Genomic DNA, 24,237 nt, shown 5'->3' on the forward strand with positions numbered 1-24,237 from the left:
CTACCTGGGTATGTTAGTACAAGACCTCAGCCCTGTTGCTGTGTGGTTTGTGCAAACAGAGACCAATGGTTCAGACTTGCTTTTAGAGACACAGGAGCTGTCCTCTTGAATCTGAAAGAGAGAAAACAGAGTAGGGGTAGACTCTGAGGGACTTGGAATAAGTGTAATAGTTTACATTTGCCATAACAGCTAAAAGACAAGACAGCCAAGGATGCATGCATAGTGTTTGGACATGAAGCAGGAGCCCATGTCATTGAAAAGGCCAGCTGAGACCAAGCACACGGGACTTCTGCAGTCCTAAGTCAACTATTGCCTCCAACTAATCGAGGACTAATAAGATCTAACTCACCTTTCTGCTCTCTTGTTGTGTCTCTTAGTTGTGGCTCACATCACTGAGCATGTAGAAGTCTCAGTCAGTGCCACCCATGCAGGAATGTCCAGATTTGGCCTGACTCCGTGCAAACAACACATTTTCCTCAGTGCTTCTGCGTGCCAGCACAAGCCCCAGAGACAGCCATCTGTCTAGGTGTTGGATAGATAATTGCTAACATTAAAAAAAGTATTAGAAAAATACATGTTAATAGTAGTATATAGCAAAAAGGCTCTTCCGATTTCAGTAAAGAACATTAATATGTGCTGGGGGCTTAACATTGCCTGTTTGCCTTTGGCATGTTGGGATTTATCTTAGCCTAGTGTAATAAATGGAAATGTCACCATTTAATTAAATGGCTTCAGGTCAAATCCATCCAGTGATTACTCTGTGTTGAAGTTCACAGCAATAGCATTCTTTGCATATTGGTACAAATTTTCTGTCAGCTTTGCTAAGTTTCTGGTAATTGTTTGTGTTACATACCTTTGTGTAAATTTTTTGTAACATAATGAGAGTCATGTCAGTGATTTATATTTAATCAAATGAATATCCTGTTAATCAGTAAATACAAAAGCAGTTTGCATGAAAATAAAATGCTTTAGGTTATTTATAAAACCGTTCAAAATGCATTATAAAATGGTTTTAGTGAATTAATGTTTGCTGTCTTTTTCTCCCAAAGGAGGTTTCATGATTGTAGATAACAAAAGTTAACTTCAGGATGCTAAAAAGGAAACAAAGTTCGAGGGTGGAAGCCCAACCAGTTACAGATTTTGGTCCTGATGAATCTTTGTCAGACAACGCAGATATTCTATGGATTAACAAACCAGTGGGTATCTCTTTCTGTAGTTACTGATTTTAAGTTGAATGTATCTTGTATTGTTGAAATATGACTTCCACAAAAGATTCTGAATTAAATATTTGTCAGAAACAAATATTGAGCTATAGTTGCTAATCTACCAGTTATTTTTTGAAGAAAGTCCAAAACTAAAAAACAAGTTTCTTTTGGCTGTTACAAAATGATGGGATGATCAAGCAGTGTTTTCCAACCTGTTCATCTACTGATTGATTCTTTTAAAACAGCCATCCTTTCAATGTCTCTGGTTCCTAACATGGTTGTTGAAATTAGAAGTTCATAAAATGTGCTTTTGAAAAGGATGTTAAAAGGAGCATTTCACTGCTCAAGTGGTAGCCAGCAGTCAACACTTTTGACTTTCAAATCTCTCCTTTTACATCATATATATCATAATAGAAGTGTATTTTGGCTGTTTATTTTGAAGTACAACTCTCATTTTTCTGATATCATTTCCTTATAATCTGCCATAAGAAATAGATAGGTGGAAAAGTGTCTGACAGCTTGAAACTGGGGAATATTTCATTAGGAGTGGAGTTAATAATGGATGATGCAGTATTAAGAAAATGTCTTTCCTGTGTAAATACGTTTTTTATGATTAAATTATTCAGCAGTCAGCATGCATCTGGGATTCCTATATGGTGAATGATTTGTGTTTTTGTAGAGAAGGAATTTTCACATTTCTCTTAAAGTAGTGTATAAATTTTTACTTTTTAAAAGCAGAAAGTAAAATATTCTGAAATAATACCTGTTTTTGGCATTGCATGCATTTTATGGAACTATCATCTCATTTGCAGTATGAATGCTAGATCCTTTCAGCTTTGCTGCTGAGTTTTGACACCTAAATCATCTACAAGACAACACCCTTGTATTTATTAATGCTAAATAGTTTTAAGTAGAATGTTTGTATTGACTGCTGTAAAAAGCTCAAAATGTCATTGCAGAAATATATGCTGGGTTATTTACACATGTTTCTCATCACACAATACATGAGGTTTTTATGGAATAATTTTTTTATTGTCATGCTGATGAACTAGTTGTATATTACTTAGGGCTTGTAATACTGACCTTTTACTGCAGCAGAGAACGAGTTTGATATCAGCCACACTTTAATATTTATGTTAATTTTCTCAGTTGAAACAAGGTTCAAAGCAAAGTAGATGTTAAAGGGACATTAGAGATCTTCGTTGGGTGCCTTCCACTTCCAGATTATTAATCTGGGCTGAGTATGCAAATGATAGAGCTATTCAATTCAGGTCAAATATCATTACACTTAGGTGAGCGAACAGTGAGTATTAAATTAGGTGCCTATTAAGTCTTCTGTATATCAGAATATCTGAAGTGCTGTAAATGAGTGTCAGATTTTTCCCCAGATGGAAAAATTTTAAAAATACCTTTCAATATTTTTTGTTTGGTGTTTTTTCTTGCTGAAAAGAACTTCTTGTTTTGATAGGTATGACCTTACCAACTCTGATTCATTACACTTGTGTGGCTTCAAGCTGTTTTGATTTAAAAGAAAAAAAATCCAACCTTAAACCCTTGTATTAATATATTCTACTTTTTTTGTTACACTTCCCTCTCTAACTGGCATTGAATATCAACCTTTTATTAATAAGGAGTGTCTGAGACCTAAGTAGTAAGAGAAATTAACTGTTCTCTTATAGCAACAAAACTTGATTGGAACAAAAGTGAATCCTGATCTTAAGAAGTAGCTTTCTGTGACATAGCCTTTTTTATATTTATTCTTTTCATAAATGGAAGGATGCTTTTAATCCTGTGCCTCTCACTTAATTTTTGGAGTTGTAAATTGATTTAAAAATAATTTCTTCTCAGTGTTGAACTAAAATTGTCGACAGATATTTTCATTTAATGTATTTACCCAATTTATAACTTCAACTAGTTCTACTTATTGTCTGCCCATAAATGTGGCAAGCTGTCATTTGAAAAGAAATTGAATTACAAATGCTGCAAAGTAGAAATGGTGGAATCCTAATTCTCAGTTTCATGGTTCTTAATTCTTGGTTTCTGAATTATACAACCTCACAAATTACCTAATAAAATTCTTTATATGCATATATAATTATAAATAATTTAGGAGTGCTTGTTTGTGGTTAAAGACCTTTAATATGTGGATCATGACGTAAAAGAACACAGATGTGCATTTACAGAAGGTGCCAATATAAGTTATGGAGGCTAAATATTTGAGCTTTTTTTAAAGATCAAAACAATCTTGCAATATCTTGTGTTTGGTTGTTTTGTTTGGTTTTGTTTTTTTTTCAGTGGGTACACTCTTTACTACGAATCTGTGCCATCATCAGTGTTATTTCTGTTTGTATGAACACTCCAAAGACCTTCGAGCATTATCCGCCTCTCCAGTATGTGACATTTGCTCTTGATACTTTGTTGATGTTTCTTTACACTGCAGAGATGATAGCAAAAATGCACATCCGTGGGATAGTTAAGGTATGCATTTTAACAGTATTCTATGTGTGCTTCAAGTGATCTGCATTTCTGCTAATGACATTTGGTATTTGTTTTTCAGTTTACCAGCTCTTCTCACTATGATTGTTTTTAACTGCAGGCAACATTATGGCATATAAACTGAAAAGACAGATTGACAAAGATTCAGCTTTACTGCATATTTAATCACCCCAAAATATAATGCCAGCATGCCTAATAAGGTCTACTAGTAAGAAATAGATAGTTTCATTGCATTAGTATAAAAAATGGAAGGAATAAAAAGCAAAATATACATTAGGAAGAATATTTTGTAAATGTCTCTTGGTCCGTATATGGAGTTAGAATTTAGATTTTCGTTTCAGAAGGCTGGATGTGTTCTTGTGTGGCTACTTAAATAAGAACATATGTCTTACTGTGAGCTAAATGAGAAAGTTATCTTACTTTGAATGTTTTTTCCTTAATATAATCCATGTTGGTAAACAAATGCTTCTGTTATATGTCTGCTGTTGTTACTGGGCTAATTTGTGTAAGTAGATACAATATTGCAGGCTGCAAAACTGCAGAATTTTTCAGTAATCATTATTTTGTACCATTATTTTACTAATTGTTTCCAGTCTTCTACAAAAAGATAGAAATCAGCTTCCATATAGAAAATCCACCTACAGACCTTATTGACAATGCAATTATGTCACTATGGCACAGAATAGATGATCAGTGTTATCCTTGCTTTTCACTTCTGAAAGGTCTGGTGACTCCAGAGACATCTGATGCTGTACTTAAGCTCTTGAAGTTTTTCTGAGTTTGCAGATAGCATTTTTTGTTCACTTCCAAGCTGAAATATTATTCATCATACTTAAAGAATATTAATAGTAAAATTTAAAGTGTCATTAATATTAATATTTAGAAAATCACTGAAATAAGATAGTTATGAGAAAATCTTCATGGACTGTATAAAGCCCAAGTAATCTACTGTGAAGTGCTGGTTCTAGCTGCCACCTATGCTTTCTTCTTCAGAGATGTCTATTAAGCAGGTGAAGATAAGGACACAGGATTATGAATGGAGAATTGGTGACCGTCGTGCACATTTGAACAGTGTGAGAATAAAAAGTTACTATTACAACCAGTACGGCCTTTGCAGAGAAAGAGACATGTAGATATTAATGCAGAGAGAGAGAGAGAAGGGTGGCCAACAGTGTGACTTTTGTAGAAAGCTTGATTTCTGAGCTTTTGTGTATGCAAATGCCAACTTCACTCACAGTTGACACCTAAGGGCTATGAACAATATGCTGCTTAGTCTGTCTTTCACTGGATTGTTTAAATTTGTGGGTTTGTGGGAAGAGAAAAAAGAAGAGGCGGAGTGAGGTGAGGTGAGGCAAGGAGAAGGTGGAAGGGATTGTTGGAAGGGACCTACAGCCATAATCCAGTCCAACTGCCTGACCAATTGACCAGTTCAGGGCTGACCAAAACTTAAAGTGCATTGTCCAAATACCTCTTAAACACAGGCTTGAGGCATTGACCACCTCTCTAGGAAACCTGTTCCAGTGTTTAACCACCCTCTTTACAAAAGGTTTCCCAATTTCCAGTCTGAACCTTCCCTGGCACAGCTTTGAACCATTTCCATGTATCGGGTCACAGGGTACCAGGGAGATCAGCACCTCACTCTTCACTTCTCCTCTCCTCAGGAAGCTGTTGAGAGCAATAAGGTTACCCCTCAGCCTCCTTTTCTCTGAACTAGACAAACCTAGAGTCCGTAGATGCTCCTCATAGGATGAACTTGTCTATAACTGTCATATAATGAACTTGTATTTGAAGCGTGTCTGGTGAGCCTGGCCACGCAGAATGAGTAGCTGTCTGGAGTTGGTTTCAATGCCTCAATTTATGTTATACATATATAGATAACAGATTATTTCCTTTGCCCTGACATTTTACTATTTGTTTATTAGATAAAAATACACTAAAACAGATTAGACATAACCACTGTTACACAAAGATCATCATCATGGCTAGGCTACGCGAATGAAGATTTGGGAAGGGCTCTACCCACATTTGCTACAAGCACGCTGGTGGCTAAAGAGGCCAATGCCAGATAGACAAGTCTGGTTGCAAAAGCCACAGCAGAAAGACTCCTTGGATGGTATCGACAAGACACGATTTTTTCTGCATTGTCTTTTCTCCTCGAGAGTGATCCTGTGTGCATTCTCAAAGGAAGCAGCAGCATTATAGATAATGTGTCTCCAGACCTCCCGATTGGAGGCCAGAGTAGACCAGTGATGAAGATCAATGTGGCCAAGGCTGAGATGTTGTTTCAAGGAGTCCTTGTATCTTCTCTTCAGGGCTCCTCTCTTGAGGCAGCCAGTGGCAAGTTCACCATAAAGCACGATATTAGGGAGGCGGTGGTCCTTCATCCTTGAGACATGTCCTGCCCAATGCAACTGTGTTCTCAGCAACATGGCCTCAATACTCGTAACTGCTGCTTGTTCTAGAACAGATAGTTTAATAGAAAATGGCTGCATTTTTTGTTTTTTTAACAATTGAGCATTTGCTTAAAGCTTGATGTCTTGTAGCATTCGTCAGTGAATATAGTTGCACTGAAATGAAGTGCCTTCTTTGGTGCTTATTCATGGAGTCATAGAATAACTTAGATGGTAAGGAGCCCACAGAGGTCATCTGGTCTGACCTGCTGCCCAAAGCAGGTCCAGTTAGATGACGTTGCCCATGGCTTGGGTTGTCCAGGGGAATTTCAGACTCCTCCAAGGATGAAGACTTCACAAGCTCTCTAGACAACCTGTTCCAGTGCTTGACCAACCTTATGGCAAAGATATTTTTCCTAATACTTAATAAAAAATTTCCATGTTTCTTTGAATGCTAATTAGTGAGTGATCCTTTTTAGTGAACTATTTGGATTTAGTGAACTTTGGATTATGGATTTTAGGGAAAATATTGGTTAAATATTATAATTTTGCCAAGAACATATTGATCCATGGTCTTCCAAAGACAGTGGCAATTGAAGTAAATAAGGCACTGTTTAGAACTCTATTAGCATTTATTAAAGATGTTTGTATTTGAACCATCTTTACATAAGAAAATTTGTTTATGAAACGTAATCCTAATTTAAGTGCATTCAAGATTTTTAGTGAGCATAGGATCAATGAATGCATTGCCATATGGTTCTACTGAACTTTACCATGTCGGTATTTCTGTAAATGCTTTAGAAATTGAAAGGCTAATAAACATTTGAACCATGATTAATGCAAAATTATAGTCCAGCGAGAAACCTAATTTATGGATAACATAGGCACCATCCACTTAAGTCCTAATTAATAAAAATGTAAGTATAGCTGAGCTAAGAAGATTTTGAAAATGTTAAGTCATGTCCAATTAACACTCTCTGAGGACAAGTGAGAAATATACTTCCTTTGGTGCCAAGAGTTTTTAGGCAAAAAAGTAGTTTCTGAAACTGCTAGCCTTTTCTCTGTAAAAAGTTTTCCTTTTCCCCATGTAAACTAAATGACAAAATAAAACAATGCCTCCATCCAAGAGTTTTGTTACCCCAGAAGGAAAGCTAAACTGATGTTTAGCTAAACTTGCTCATGTTTCCTTCTGAGTTATTGTTGCCGTGCTAGTAAAATCTATGCAAAATTTGGGCTGTCCATGCCTTGTAAATGCTGGTTGCTGCTTGTTCCATTTGTGAAGGCAAATGATACAGGGAACTCCTGGAATTACGCAGATAGATATCTACCTTCTACAAAGAAAGTAGATGTTGATGTGTTTAAAAAAGGAGAACAAAATACAGGTATTAAAGAAACCATAGCATGACAGCATAGGATATATCTACTACAAAGTCTGAGCTCCTTTTGTTTTCAAAACTATATATTGATGTTCCATATTATTGCTATCATTTACTGTTTGCTTTTAATAGGTGTTATGATAGGTTGACTTCTCTGAAAGAAGTGAAATGGGCAGTGTAACAGATTATATTCAGTATACAGGCACTACCTGGGAGGAAAGTACTGAAAGTACTGTTACTGTTCAACATTTCTGTTGGCAACATGAACAGCAGGATTGAGTGCACCCTCAGCAAGTTTGCTGATGACGCGAAGCTGTGTGGTGCAGTTGACACACTGGAGGGAAGGGATGCCATCCGAAGGGACCTTGACAGGCTTGAGAACTGGGCTGATGCAAACCTCATGAAGTTCAACAAAGCAAAGTGCAAGGTCCTACACCTGGGGCACAGCAATCCCAGACACACTTACAGGTTGGGCAGAGGTGATTGAGAGAAGCCCTGTGGAGAAGGACTTGTGGATGATGGTTGATGAAAAACTCAACATGAACTGGCAAAGACAACCTCATCCTGGACTGCATCGAAAGGAGCGTGGCCAGCAGGTCAAAGGAGGTGATTCTCCTCCTCTACTCTGCTCTTGTGAGACCTAACCTGGAGTACTGTTTACAGTTCTGGTGCCCCCAACATAAGAAGGACATGGAACTGTTGGAGCAAGTCCAGAGGGCCATGAAGTTGATAAGAGGACTGAAGCACCTTTCCAGCCAAGACAGGCTGAGAAAGTTGGGGCTGTTCAGCCTGGAGAACAGAAGGTTGTGTGGAGACCTCATAGCAACCTTCCAGTATCTCAAGGGGGCCTACAGGGAAGCCAGAGAGGGACTCTACATAAGGAACGGTAGTGATAGATCAAGGAGTAATGGGTACAAATTGAAAGAGGGAAAATTCAGGTTAGATATTAGGAAGAAATTTTTTATTGTGAGGGTGGTTAGACACTGGAACAGGCTGCCCAGGGAGGTTGTGAAGTTTTTGGTATTGCAGGCTATTGTCACATGTCATGAACTAGTGAACTAATGCTATTAATACATCTGTCTTTAATTTGAGTCTGAAGATGAAATTCAGGCTATAATTTCTTACTGATTAAGATCTTTTTAAAAACAATATTCTAGGACAGTCTGCCTCATATTGTCTGGCTGTATTGTATAAAATATATGTACAAGCAGGAAGACAACTTGCAATGGCTTGTGAAGTTTTATATGAGATGGCAACAGGGAATTAGACCAAGTCAGTTTGTTTCTTATGACATATTTTTATGCTTGTATTCTAAATGATACTCTAGATTGAAGAATGATGGCCTGTGACAGTAAATGTAATAAAAAATTTAATAAACTTAGTTTGTGGTTAAAGCTTACTGAATTCAATTTGACATTGGTATTTTCATGATCTCTTCTGTTCAGAATTCCACTTTCTTCAATTAATCCTAGATTTGTTCTCATGCTCTTTATTTCCCATAATGTAAACGGAGTTCAGTGACTCTTTGGTTCTGTGTTTCCAGTGGCCACTGATATCTAATTGCATCTGGCTTTTTTTTTCTATCTTTGCTTGCAAAAAGTAGATTTTTTGACTTAACATAGAAAAAAATAATAGCATTCATTAGCACTAATTTGAGGGACTGCAATGGTCTGCAATTAGTTGTTTGTTGTATCTCTTTCGAAAGATAATTTATAATTTATCTGGTCTTTTTTTTCCCATTGACTGAAACGGAAGCTTAAAGTACCTACGCTAACACCCAGCCGATAGATATCTCACAGTCACCAATTGCTCTAACTCATTATTATGTATTATATATTGTTGTCAATGGACAGGTAGGGACCACAAAAGTTATATAGACAATGAGATGCCAACTTTTTCTTTAACATTTATGGCATTAATTCATTTATGTTTAAATGAGTTTCTTCTATAATCATCCTAATTCAGAAGTTTGTCTTGAGTTATCGATTACAGAACTGATTTTTAATGCACCTTATTACAAGTATCTGTTTTGCCTTCTTTTCAGTAGTTTTAATACTAAACATTCCATCTTCATCAAACAGGAATAAAGAAATTACAAAAGTAGATTAATCCTTCTGATAAATGATGAAAATATTAATAGAATTGTGGTGAAACACTGTCAGCTTGCTCACCGGGTTTTGCTAGCTTTGTTAAAGGAGTTTCTGTTGCATTACAGACTGAAAATGGAAGACTGAAATTCTGAAATGAATGTGTTCCATGACTTTAGAAGTGCTGTATACCCGTAGTGTATGAATGAGTTAAGGATCAGGAAATTGTGTTTTTTTCAAAGGTTGGGTAGTAAAATAGAATATGTGGCTCCCATCATCAAGCAAGAGCATGCTCTGATGTGCTTGTGATGCCTTGTGCTGAAAGGTCAGTCTCAGGATGTGCAAGTCACAAACAAGAGTGAGAACCTTGACCTTGAGGGCAGGGGCATAACCAGTAGAGTCATGGCAAGAACAAGAAAATTCTGAGGTTTTTTGACTAAACAGAGTGGAGGGGAAAAAAGAAAGTGAGAAAACTACTTACCTGTGGTAGTAAAAAGCTCACAGAGTAAACACAAAAAAGACCATTTGTCATAAGGTTTGAGTTTCTCTTTGCCCAGTGTCTTGGGATTTTAAGATGATTTTTTTTTCCTTATGACAAATTATTTTGCATACATATATTAGAAAACTGAAGTTTTGTACAGTGTATAATGGTGTTGGAAACCTAGATGTGTAGTGCAGGTCCCACGCTATTCTTTGTTGGCAAAGAGTATGTTATTTCAGATTGTTTTAAAATGTAACTTAAAAGAATACTGGAATATTTTGGTGTTGGCAGCTGTGATTCTTAGTTGTAAATATTATTTCATAGAAAACAGTATTTATATTCATCATGTGAATAACACAGTCTACAAAACTTGATTCTTCTGACTCACTTTTTTCCTGTGTTTTTTGTTGTTTTGCTAAGCATGTATGTCCATTGTAAAGGACATCTGTTCCCAGCCTACTGGGGTTGTGTTACTAGTGAAATGCTCCGATGCTGTTTCCAGTCACAGGAAATTAAAAAAATTAAAAGTGATTATCATGAGGAAAACAAATATGAAGTTGCCTGCAGCATGCTGCTGATTGTCTGTTGCTGCCTGTGGACCAGGGAAGGTTAGAGACCATGGCACTAGAATATATGCACCTGTTTCTATGGTTACTTGTGTCAGGTTTTTTTGGAGTGTTTATTACAGGAAAGTAATGACTCATATTACACAGTGGGGCTTTTTGCACTATTTTTGCATTAAAGCATTAGAAAATTTAAATTACTTGGTGAATGTACATAAGCAGTATTTCTAAAATATAAACAGTATTTTTTCTGACTGGTCAATGGGTCATGGAAGTTTTTAGTGAGAAATTATTTTGGGGCATGGATTGAAGTATGTGTCCATATAGTACTTAGCAATACTTATGATCAAAATTTAACCTAAAAGTTGCTAAGAAAAAATACACTGCATACTGACTTTCATAATGTAGTTGGAAATTGCTCTTTCAATATATTTCAACACACCAATTAGATGAACAAAACTTTACTTTTTGGTAATGCTAATTTTTTCCTCTGTAACAGCACTTTCAAGGGTTACTTGCTTGTTATTCTTCATGACAGCAGCTATTACTGAGGGATATTTTTAATGTATCACTTCATATCAGGGTAGAATGACACAAAAGGAAAGCAGTGAAAGCAACATAGTGGATAACATGTTATGTATTCAGGTAGCAAGAGAAGGAACTTGGTCCCTAATGTACCTTTCTGTGTTGAAACTTGCATTTTCAAGGAATTCTGCTATAATTAAACAATTCTATTTTATTTTATGCCCATGTTTTCTTCTCTCTTAATTTGAGAGAATGAAACAAGACATGAAGATGAACAAATCTTAATAACATATAAATCCCCATTGAAGAGAATAAGAACTTTTCTATGCAGCTGTGTTTTCATGAAAATTATGAAATTTGTGTAGGATTTTTAAGGGAGTAAGTTGAATGTAAAATTTGATTTCAGAGTATTGTGTTCTCCAGCACTAATATAAATATGTCTTTCTTACAGCTACACTGTGATTTTTGTTTCAATAAGCTTTTCATGGTCTCTGGAGTATAAAATGTATTGTTCAACTTTTAATAATGCTAATTACCAAATAATACAATCTTCTTTCTGGAAAATGCATCCTTCTTACCTATTCCATTTCTTGGTGTTGTGGCTTTTTTCTGTTGAATAAGAGCTTTGAATGTCAATTATAAATCTGAGTTGTTGTCATGTTAGATGAGACTGTTTGCCTGTCAAACCTCCCTGTTCAATCTTCAGGCAATATTTGATGCTTCAAAGTGAAAGCTTTCACCTTGAATCATTTGGCTCCCAATCCACCCATTGCATCCACCATAAACACTGGAGCTGGGGGAGGACAGAATACTGCTGGATGAAGCACACCAGTGTTTAACACACATCACCTCTGCGAGGCTACAATTTCAAACTTATTTTTAAGGCACACTAGAATGTAGTCCTGCCTTAAAAATGCTTCCAACAACAACTAACATCTAATAAGGCCATACACAGTAAAATGCATCAAAGATTCCCTACCACATCCGCTACCAGACAAATAACATTAAAAGGACTTAGCCCAGATCTCCCTACATGCAAAGTGGAAAGGGCCAGGTCCTCCCCCAAAATGAGTCGTTTCTACAGATGTAATTCAGGTGCCCTAAGTTTCTGTGGTCAATTCACTGAAAACCTCTCTTACTGGGAGGATTTAGTGGTGGAAACTGGCCTGGTGTGACAGTGAGAGAAGTGGTGCAGCAGCTTAACAGGTGAGAAGACTGGAAAGGGTCATGACATCTACTTTTGTAAGGAGAAAACAGCAAAGCTGTTTCAATTATACCACAGCTATTGTGGAGAGAAAAAGCAGTTTCTAAAAAAAGGTTTGGCTTTCAGTGAGAACTTGATGGGTTATTCAGAAGAGTGTGAATACAAGAACTCGTGCACAAGTTCCTGCTCAGATCTGTATGGCTCAACTCAGGGAAGACTTTTTGCTTTAGACAAAAGGTACTTAAGAGAAGAAATGTAAGTTTCAAAGAATTCTTCAGCAAGAGAAAGACCAATCAGCATTTTTGTTCAGAGCCACAATTGAAGGACTCAAGTTGCATGTTGATACAAATCTCACTGGAGATTTATTCACTAGGAGAGAATGGCGGATGAGAGAGGAGTAAGAGATTTAGGGTGTGGGTAGCTGATTTCTGCAGAGAAATAACATGAATCTGCTTCAGGGTTACTGAATATAACCACTAAACATCTGAATTCTCTCAGCCCTGAGCAAACAGTTACTGATTAGCCTAGAGTTTACTTGAGGAACTAAGTCTACTTTCTTTAGGAAGGACAGGTAAAAATGTTGCAAAAGTTCCTGTTCTGTTGCTTCCCTAATTTGCAGTCTTCCTTCTCTTAAGTCTTGATTTGAGAACTTTAACCTCCTTATGTGTTAGAAAATCCTCATTTGAAAATAGTGTTGAAGTTCTCTGTCCGTTATTTCAGACTTGAAAATCACTTGCTGTATTTTCTTGATATCCTGTGTTCACTTCTGCCCTGAAGAATTTTTGCAACTGAAATAAATTAAAAAAAAAACTAAGCCAAACATAGTTTGTCTCTTTACACAATATATCATGCTGTCACCTACTGCAAGGAATGATAAATAATTTTTAGGATAGTGTATGTCATTGAAAACATTAGATTAAAACAAAACATCTTGTCTGTGCTTACAGAATCAATGAAAATGCTGAGACATTTAAAAACAAATACTGAAATAACTATCACTGGGATAAGGAAAAATGTGTATAAAGCCAGGAATCACATAAAAGGACAAAGTCCAATAATGTCTTCAAGATTCTTCAGACATGACAATAATTTTTTCCCCAATTATACCTTTGAAAAGTGGATTGTACTTTGTAGCTGTAAGATCTCTAAACAGAAAAGAAACGAGGGAGTGTATAAGGCAGGGAAGGCTATATTGAATCTGTTGTGAGAAACATCATTTGGAAGAGGTCATTTTGTGCCCTGGGATGTCATTGTCTCTGCATATGTTTTTGCATGAAACTGTGATATCTACTTTCCTTAGATATATTTTTGTCTAGTCTCCCTTTCAACAAGCTGCATCTATCTGTATGCATTTGGACCCCAACTTCCTCTATGCTCCATGTGGTACACAAAACTAACACTCAGCTGTGATCTACCTAATAAGTGTAGGTGTTTGAAGTATCAGGCATTAGCAGCCCAGCAAAGAAGTGTCGTTACAGCTTGCAGTGGAGGGCCTGTGTTGCATGTCAGGAATGGTGTGAAACATGAGGATATTGAAGCATGCAAACTGGAAGAGAGACTGAGAATTGTGTAGTGTAGAGGAAATTGGATGCTGAATTCTCCATGCTGCCTTTTAGGAGTGATCTTTGGATTGGACTGTCACCAAAACCATGTTCAGATGTTTCAGTGGTTACTGTTAAGTGTTTCTGATAGCAAGACTTCTCTAGAGCATGAAAAATGATTGAAAAAATATGAAAAAATTAATGTAAAATGATACTGATTTAACTGAAGCTGTTGAACAGTATTGAAGTAAGTGAACAACACAATACTATATTGCTACCATTTTACACTTACCTTCCTGTGTATTTTGTAATGGGCAAAACAATGGAAAAGTAAGTGCAGTGTTAATTTTTTGTGTGTTTTTTGATTTACATCAAAGTCTAAATAGTAGGTTTATTTGTAAGTTCTCTCTGACAGAAGTACCACACAAGAATGAAGCTGGCATTTATTCACCCAGAAGATATGTATATATGTTTCCAGCATATTCTAATCCAGATACTAGTCTTGAAGTCTTTCAAAAGTAGCATTCTAAAAGTCCACAAGTCCTTCTTCCAAGAACTCTTGTTTATGATATTTGTAAATCCTGACAGTAAAAGAACAATTAACCTCTTAGCTTTTCTTTCATGTAGGGTGATAGCTCCTATGTAAAGGATCGTTGGTGTGTGTTTGATGGATTCATGGTCTTTTGTCTTTGGGTGTCACTGGTTTTACAGGTAATCATTTCACTTCTTTTTTTTCAATGAATGGTTCCTAAATTGTGAAAAATATATGGCACAACCAAAAAATTGTGAGTTGTGGAAGTACAGTTGTACTTGGGTCAAATTGTTTTAAAAAAATGTACTGAATTCAATAGCTCTGTAATTGCACATTGCAGCATATCTGCATTAGTAGCAGAATTTATCTTGTTTAATTTTTCTTATTAAATCTGAAGCTTGTTACCATAAACTCTCTGCATGGTCAAAAGGAGAAAGAAGGATCTTCAGAGAGCCATTTATCCCTTACTCCATATGACAGTTGTGCTCATTTCCTTCCACTGAGTCTAGTAGGATGCCATGGTGACTAGCTTAGGCACCTAAGGGGAGAATGATTCCAATGGTAAATGTTTCCCATGCTGCAGGTGTATTGATATGGTGAGTGGAGTGGTTTCATGTAAGATTGATTGCTCACAGCTAACAAAACATTTTCCAAGATTCAAGCTAAAGCACAGTGGGAAAAAAATCCATATTTGGAAATAGTTTGATAAATTTTTATAAAGAAGGGAACCTGGACATGTTGCAAAAAAGTACAGTGTTAAGGTAAAGGTGTCCTGCATATCAATCAGTCCTTAACCATAGGCAGTTTTTTGGGTAAGAACAGGTTGAAGACTGACGTTTGACCTGCAATAGTGTAAGGATTGTAAAAGTTCTGTAGTGATTGCTGTTAGGCACGTATTCATTTCTGGCAAATTTCAGACACATTATTTTCTGCTTTTTACACAGGGCAGACTTTGGTGGTACATCTTATAGAATGAAGGTTGATCATTACAGATAAGCACTGTAGATTACCCAGTTTATGTGTGTCCAGGTTCCCCTTCCCTTTTCTTAGTACTTTGAGTAAACATTAAATCAAGTAGTTACTTTAAGAGAGTGATAGAAAAGGATTAAAACAAGACATTTTCACCCAATCGTTTAGCTAAATACTCTTTATGGAGTGCATAACTTATCAATGTATTGAGGAAATGGTTCCCCATTCTGTGTCTTGGCTGAAATTTGTGTCATAAGTAGAGTCTAGGAGAAAAAGATGCACAGTTTTGTCATGCACTTGGAATTAAATGGGGAATTTATAAGCATGTTGCAACTCATAAGGCAATCTGTGTATATGTATTTTTATATCATAGTAAAAACCTTAGTGCTGTGCAACATTAACAGATACTGATTTTCATATTTGGAAATAAATATTAATCACTTCTAACAAGGTTGTGGGAAACCTATGGGGTAGGACTAGCACAGAAATATGCAGCTAACACAAGCTTGCAGAGTCTTCTTGAGTTGTTTGAGACTGAAGCATTATGAGCATGGGCAGAGTATATTTTTGGAAGCTCATTAGGATAACTTAGAAATGGATTAAAGTATTTACAAAGACTTTTATTTTTTAAAAATGTAATTAAAATGAACCATAAAATAAACCAAGAGAACATTGAAAATTAAAATAAAAAATGTGTAGTATTCATACTTTTAAAAGTTCTATAAATGAACACAGGCATAGGAGAGAGTCATCAAGACAAAGTACTGAATCTTTTCTTTGTAGGTGTTTGAAATTGCTGAAATAGTTGACCAGATGTCACCTTGGGGCATGCTACGGATTCCACGACCGCTCATTATGATTCGAGCATTCCGGATATATTTTCGTTTTGAGCTGCCAAGAACTAGGATAACAAATATTTTGAAGTAAGTAAGGCTATTATTCTTCAGATAATAGAGAATATTTCAGTGTTGGGTTAGAAGACTCACTATGCAGTAAATCAACGACCCTTCATGCTTAATGGGCATTTTCCTCCTGAGTTTTAGTTCTGGCCAAAAATTCTTGCTATTTTCCATATTTAAGGAATAATGAAGTTTTATAGAAAATGATCAAAACTTTCAAATATTTAAACTCATTTTAAAGCACTTTGCTAATAACTGTAGCCAGCAATTTGCAACCAATGGCAGTAAATTCTGTTCCATTAATATCCCCATTTAATAATCAGTGTGAATACCCTTACTAGGGTAATATTTGTAAATAAAAGTACATGAGCCCAGACCCTAACCATTACAGTTACAAGTGTACATGTATTGGTGTGCATCCAGAGATGCCTATTTGCAAGCAAACACACATAATTATGCTTGGTAGAGCATGTCATGGCAAAAAGTATAATGGTAATGTGAGTGAGTTTTTTGGTCTTTATTCAGTATCAACTTTATTCATCACCATATCTTGTCTGTATAAGTCATTAGATACTATTTTACAAAAGCTAGACTTTATACAATTTATTTGGGAATTTTTGTTCCACCCTTTACAGCTTACAGCTGGTTTAATTACCCTAACTTAGGGATTTAGAAAAAATCATATCCCCCTTTTCTTTTTGTGCAGAGTAAAAGTACAGTTTTAAGGACAATATTTCTGCAGGATGAAATACTACTTTCTTTGTATGAGCATATTTTCTATTCTAGAGATTTTCAGAGGAGGCTTCACATTGCCTGTGCATTCAGAGTCCTGTTTGTCTTTTTGCCAGGCGTTCTGGAGAGCAAATCTGGAGCGTTTCAATTTTTCTCCTGTTCTTTCTTCTCCTATATGGGATCCTGGGAGTGCAAATGTTTGGAACTTTTACATACCATTGTGTGACCGACGACACGCAACCAGGGTGAGTTAACCTGTGCAGGGCCTGTTCTTTCCTTATATATGTATAATTGTAGTAGCATCAGCAGATGTAAAATGAACTTAATGGATTAAAAGCAATCCACCAAAATACATTAAGGTAAATTGGGGAAACAAAAATGTTAGGAATTATGAAAAATACAAATTTTAACTATGACAGAGAGGTTACAAATTGTGTCATTTGGCTGCAGTCTGAGTTAGAGAGTGAGTGACTGTATGTGGTGTGGGACAGGGATGTGAGAGAGCAGGAGAGCAGAGGATACTTTAAGAGGAGCATTGCCATTTGTGGCTGCTCTGGGTCACTGACGATTCATCAGGATTTGCGCTCTTCTATCTTTTCCTAGAATGTCTTGATAAGGGACCAGACCTAAAGAATGGGGCAGAACCACCCCTGGAACCATAGAATCACAGAACAGTTTGGGTTGGAAGGGCCCCCCTGCAATGAGCAGGGACATCTTCAACTAGATCACGTTGCTCAGAGCCAACCTGACCTTGAATGTTTCCAGGGATGGGCCATCTACAACCTCTCTGGTCAACCTGTTCCAGTATCTCAGGCCCTTTCTGGATTAATAGTTTGCTGGGATCTGATGCTCGGATTTAAAGACCCTTTTTGTCCAGCTTCTGCAAAATACTTATGATATATATTTTACACTGGTAATCGAGTATGCATCACATTTTGATTCAATATATACTTAATCACCTTGAAGTACAATAGAGCCTCTTGTCACTGGGATGACTGATAAAATCACAGATAATATGCTTACATGTCCTGTTGAATTGAAGACTTAACTGTGTCCTTGAGTACCGTTACATTGTGAGAGTCTTTTACATCTATTTGTTTTGTCCCTGTTTCTTTGGATAGTGAAACATTAGCTCTGGGGTTGTGGTCTTTGTTTTAGTCAAAATGGGATCCTTTTATTCCTGTATTGAAGTTGTCAGAACATAAAATAAACAAAGTAAGCATGGTAAGAAAGCAAAACACCACTTAGTCTGCTACTGAGCTCAGTAGGTCTCATGATCGCAAAACTCTGTATTAAAGATTTTTCTAAACTAGGGCCTAAAAACTATCAAATATAAAATGAGAGCATTAAAAGTGGCAGATTCAAAAAAAGAGTGCAGAATTATTTGAGAATATGCTAGATATTTTATGGTACTTTGTTAGATGAAAAAAAATAATTTTGAGATATTTTCTTATTTAATCAATAACATAGTAAAATGTGGAGCTGATCTTCACCTCGACTGCACATTTATTCTTTTATTCTAACTCTTTTTATAAGGAAAAATCTTTATAGAACATATTTTTTTTGCCATTTCGCATAGACATGAGAAAAAAGTTCTTTGTGAAAAATTCGTTTGTGTTAATAAGAAGGTATGTAATTCTGCAATTTACAGAATGTTATTTGGAAAAACAAGAAGTGACATAGACAACACAAGAAAGATCAGGCATCATATAATTGCTTGTGTGGGTGAATACAGCTTTTCCTTGAAATCAGCAGAAAAAGATGAAATGGGACATAATAATGTTTGCAATATGGAAATTTAAATTTATAACTTTAAGGCTTTCCATTAAGTTTTGGCTGCTTTCTCTGCATGTGTTGAGTTGTTCTCTGAATATGGCATTATTAAAAAAAAAAAATAAATACAGAAACCCCCTAAATTTTAGGTTGTTGAAGGTCTGAATTACAGGAAAAGGTTAAAAGCTACAAATATCCAGTGCATAAAATATTTAAAATCTGCCTAGGTGGGGTTAATGTTCAAAAATTCAAGTGTGCAGGATCAAGGGAATTATAGACTTGAGGTTGACCATGTACCCCAAACTCCTTTTCCTTTCAGTTTCATCAAGTTTATATATTTTTAGCTGTTTAAAAATTAGAAATCTAATTTAAGTTACTTTTTTAGGTAGCTGGGAACCAGATTTATAACTTAAAATGGCTCCCATGATTGTGTATGAGGACTACAGTTACATTGACACCACTTTTTTTCCCCTGGAAATGTTCCCCCATTTATTCTGATGAATGGTGCTCATACAAAGAACAATATACTTTTTTTCTTTGTTGCTTGATATGTGGATTTTTACCTTAGTCTTGGCATACTGCTCATTCCTACTCTGAAAATACTGATTTCCTCTTCTTGTCTGTAACATTCATCATTACACCCCCAGAAACACTTGCCCCTATCTCTTCTGTGTTTAATTTTTGAGGAGTGCAGTGCAGAAGGTCAGAGCGGAGTTGGCATGTGCCTTCTTCATGTAGGTCAGGGCTGACCTTTCCAGAGCTAGTTTATTAGCTGGGATGTAATAGAGCACAAAAGCATGAAAATTGCTTAGCCAAGTTTTACTTTTGTCTTTGAGGTTCAGTTTCTCAACTTATAATGAGGATTAAACATTCCTCTTAGAGGTTGAATTGGTCTGTCAGTCTGTCTGTCTCACGTGGCTCTGTTCCAGGCAGTGGAGAGTCGCCAAAGTTGGCTGTACTTGTCCTTAAATAACTTCAGTCTTTAATGAGCCACAGCTGTAAATTTTCGGCAAACCAGATTCCAGGCTCCCAAGTCAAGATTAGAAAATGAAAACCATCTAATTAGCAACCACCTGTGAGAAGTTTAATTTTAGGTGATTTTCCTGGTATTATGCAGAATTCTATGTCAGGCAACAAGGGTGAAATCTTATTTTTGCGGTCAAGGCTTCATCTATTTGTGACATTTTAGAAATCACTCTTTTTAAGTTTACTGCCTTATAAATTATTATTATGAAGGAGGCAAATGCCTTTTGAAAATGGTATCTTAAAATCTTGCCATTCTTTTTTATTTGAAAGGACATGGTATCCTCACCAGACAAGCGTTGCCTCTTTGACTGCTGCAAGTTCTTTTATCTTTCCATCTCTCTTGATGCCCACACTGCCTGACCTCCTGTCTCTCCACCTCCTCAGTCATTTTATGATGTTAACTCTGACAAACAGAAATACTGAAGTGAGCTAACTGCAGTCTGAGTTTTCATTCTGTCTGAGAAACCAACAGAATCTGACTTCCTTCCAAAGGCTGAAAAGTTTATTGTTGTTGTTTGATGATAAGTCCTTTTTTCCTTTATTCTCACAATAGTCTTCCCTATAAGGAATATTGTCTTCTTCCGAGACAATTTTATTATTCTTTATTCCCTCATGATTATGACTTATCTTTTTTCAGCTATGCAGTAATAACTTTTCCCTGATGATTTCCCTGAGTAATATATCTTTTTTCTGTCAATAAGTGGTATATTACATGAATTTCCTTTGAACGGATCTTCTTTAGTTGCATGAAAGACACACTGTATGGTTGGAATGTAATCTATATGTAATCCAATTATCTTGATAAATCCATACGTTATAAGCAGTTTGATAGGTTTTTTTGTTATATCTGAGATTAAATTCAAAGAGTCAAACAAAATAAAGTGAAAAAAGTTGTGTTTCCAAAGCTACTGTAATTTAGTCTTGGTCACCTCTAGTACATACAATGTATTTCCACAAGGAGAGGAGAGAGAAAATCTTTCCAAACCCTTCCTGTGGTTGTTAGAATATTTTATATATCCTCACATGCTAGCTACTGAATGTTTTCTGTATTTTTTATTCCTAAGATATGTTTGATTACACAATAATGCTTCCAAACCGCATGATTAGTTTATATTTATTATATATTATCTAATATAATATATTTAGATTATATTAAATATAGTTTATATTTATATTATCTCAGTCTGCATGGAGCTAAGGGAAAGGAAGCCTCATCAAAAGAGAAAGGCTAATATGGCTAACAACCATAAATTGTGGTACTTACCTATTTCTTTTCCCAAAGTTATTCTTTAGATCCTTTTTTTTTTAACATTTTCAGTGGTGTATAGGCTGAATATTTCTGTAGACTGGTCTGCCTCGTCACCATGGCAGTCAATTTAAAATCCTTCTTTTTTAAGGTTTCTTGTTTAAAGTAGGAGATGCCCAGGAAAACAGATAAGAAAAATAATTACTGTGTAATAGAAAGAGCTAAGAAGTTCTTGGTGATCTTTCCATCTGTCTACGGATAGGCCCCGAAAATGTCAGAAAATAGCTTCAAAGATTGGAGCTGAAAGCTCACCACAATATCTAGTAGAGGAAATAAATACGATTAAAAAGAACAAAAGGAATTTGTAATACTGTCTTACACCAGCCATGGGAAAATAAGCATTAGTAATCAGGTTTCTGAGAAAGAGAAGGAATCAAAGACCAAGCTTGAAAAATCAACATAACAGGACTTCATTAGCAGAGCACATTAATTTATTGATTTTAGTTCAACAACCAGCACCACTTTAATATTGTCTTTGGGATTTATTCACAATCTCTCTTACTGGTAATACATGTCTACTATAAACTCCTCAGGAAGAAGAGAAATGGAAAAAAATCTTATTTTTTGAGGCCTGATGTTGTTTAAACCCCAACCAAAAACAATTAAAATAAAGCACCAGTCAAAAAGGAAAGTAATTCATTTTAAATGGGATTCAGTCAAAAGGGTGGAAAGAATGTTGAGGTGGTGGCCTATGTTGGTGGCCTGTGTTGGGAAGCAGTCTTCAGGAGTGAGACTCTCGAAACTTTCAGAGGGCACGTGATTTCTGAGCAGAAATACTATTTTTTATTAGAACTTTTATACAGATAGCTGTCCAAAGTAATTACACTATTGATTAATTTAGCACAGACTTCACAGTGTTTTGTTTATCCAAATGCATTTTAAACAAAAAGGTGACCTTTTAACAACAGTCCAGGATAGAGTGATGAGAACCCAATTACCTCAGCTCCCGATGGCTCAGTAATGACATGTACTTGTTCGTATTAAGATTTGGAGCCATTTGGGTTCACACAATTCTCTGTCCCAATGCAGAAATCAAATTTATTGAACTTCTGCTCAGCCTGTCAACCTTTGTGGGATTTTTTTGAGAATAGATCCTTTTGAGTAATCTGCAGTGGATTTTATAGATTATTGTGAAGTTGGCTCACTATACATACAAGAATTTGAAGAACATAACTACCTAATCTCTTCTTTGCCATAAGGAAAGTTTTATATTTAGCCACAAGATTCTTATCTTATAATTGCTGTACAGAATTATTGATGAGTATTGAGCTTTCTACAGGAAACATGCAGGAGGCCAGGATGCCAGAAGTCAGAATATCCTCCGATATATCATAAAATTGAGAGAAAGACAAAAATCACTAGAAAAACAGAATTCTAAGAGTGATCTCCAGCAAATTTGCCAAATGGGTGATTGGGTATTGTTTGCTTTCTTAAATATAAAGGAAGAAAGAAAACTACTCTTCTTTATAGTGCAAGAGGAAGCCGGACAGCTAATGAAGACGGCTGTCTGTAGGAAAGATTTCTTCTTTCACTCATTTTTTTGTGATCAACTTCAGTGACTTTGTTACTTTGACTGGTAATAAATGAGTGATGGGAATTTAATTTCCCCTAATGCCAGTAACTAGTTATCAAAGCAATAGCTTGTCAAAATTGTTAATTAGCTGCAACCACCCTGTTTTCATTTGGACAATGACAGCATTGGCTTTGCTTAACAGAAGCGATCTGCCATGAGCAGAGTATCATCTGATTTTGATGTCAGCAAACCTGTGTTAGAAACCTAAATGCCTTGAATTTCCTCTCTGGCTATCAGAGAGAAAAAGGTGCTTCAGGAGTGTGGCTGAACCCACCAACCTCTGAACTCGGGGGATGTATTTCTCTCTCTCTGTCTTCATTACTTAAAATGAGGCGGGATAAGTCAGGACATCAGACCTGCAGTCTTTTACTGTGCAGTTCCCTCTAAAGATTCAACTAAGAGGAGCTGGAGCTTTGAATTTTTGCATCCGGAAGTGTGAGATAGGGTCAGTGATTTAATTTGAATCTTTTCAGAGATACTGTGTGGTGAGTAGCAAGAGATGGAACATCAAAGGCACATTTTTTAGACTCTAACTTAGGTCACATATGAAATGAAAAAATGCTACAGTCAAAATCATATCAAACTTTACTCAGAATTACTGCCTCATGGGTCTGCTGGGTAAACCAAAGAGAAGAAAGTTTGAACTAAGGCATAGCTCCAACTCTGCTGAATGGGCATACAATAATAAGAAACACCTGCTTTTCTTCTCGCTTGTATTCTCTCAACCAGCAAATGAAAATCCTTATTTTGGACCAGTCCTAGGGCAATTTCAAATCAGACTTGAAAAGCTAATCATGGTGAGTTCTGGTCTGAGAAAAAAAGCAGTCAATAATATTTTCAATTCATGTTCAGGGTGATTCTGACTTCCTGCTTACAGCACAGACTTTTGATATAAAAACACCCAAAATGAATTGCTGAAAGTTACACATAAAATCTTGTACTATTCACCCCATTATCCCAAGGCTTCAATGAATGTCTTAAAATTCATCATTTTAATTAATCTTGCTTGTCCACAGAAAAGGTGAAACTCTTTAGTCTGCCCTTTAGTATAATTAGTATCTTACTTTTCTTCTGAAAGTCCTCTTCTTTTAATCTAACTCACAGATGCATTTGACGACTAAGTTGGGTGAACAGAAGCTTTCATTACTTTATTTTTATTGCTTTCATGCACTGCATGGGATAGCAAGACATTAATTGAAATCTGTCAGTGTGAAACCAAAGCTTCCTACAAAATTTTTCCTAGACAATCATAAGTGCCGAGAAATAACTATAGGTGCACCTATCCTGTAGTCATTTCTTTATGATTACCAGAGAGACATACATATCTACATGGATGCACACACAGACTTGTACAATTCCAGATGAAGTTTTAAAGAACACCCTCAAATTTAGCTGTGTGTGTAACTGAAAAGATAGACAGATACACAAGCATACACGTACTCATTCCACTTTTTGTAAACATGCTTAGCACATATAACTCAAGGATTTAAAAATTAATCTGGGCACCCTAATTACTTTATGGTAGAATATGTTAATTCGTACCCAGTTGTATGCTTTAT

At 36.0% G+C, this 24,237-nt stretch overlaps 1 protein-coding gene across 7 annotated transcripts in view; it reads left to right on the plus strand.

The window, feature by feature from the left end:
* Positions 1–24,237, plus strand: part of NALCN (sodium leak channel, non-selective) — a 223,297-nt gene that overhangs the window by 8,294 nt on the left and 190,766 nt on the right. For 6 of the 7 annotated variants that reach the window (XM_051780569.1, XM_051780575.1, XM_051780576.1 and 3 more), the window contains exons 2-6: positions 1,050–1,196; positions 3,501–3,683; positions 14,496–14,579; positions 16,153–16,292; positions 17,117–17,245. In XM_051780569.1, the coding sequence (XP_051636529.1) occupies positions 1,089–1,196; positions 3,501–3,683; positions 14,496–14,579; positions 16,153–16,292; positions 17,117–17,245 (644 nt within the window). In that variant the 5' untranslated portion in view covers positions 1,050–1,088. Of the gene's footprint in view, positions 1–1,049; positions 1,197–2,354; positions 2,498–3,500; positions 3,684–14,495; positions 14,580–16,152; positions 16,293–17,116; positions 17,246–24,237 lie in introns of those variants that run through there. The other variant, XM_051780574.1, reaches the window with a different exon arrangement.

This window comes from Manacus candei, unplaced genomic scaffold (assembly GCF_025592945.1).
Source record: "Manacus candei isolate 608988 ecotype Guabito, Panama unplaced genomic scaffold, ASM2559294v1 h1tg000014l, whole genome shotgun sequence".
NCBI classification, from domain to species: Eukaryota; Metazoa; Chordata; class Aves; order Passeriformes; family Pipridae; genus Manacus; species Manacus candei.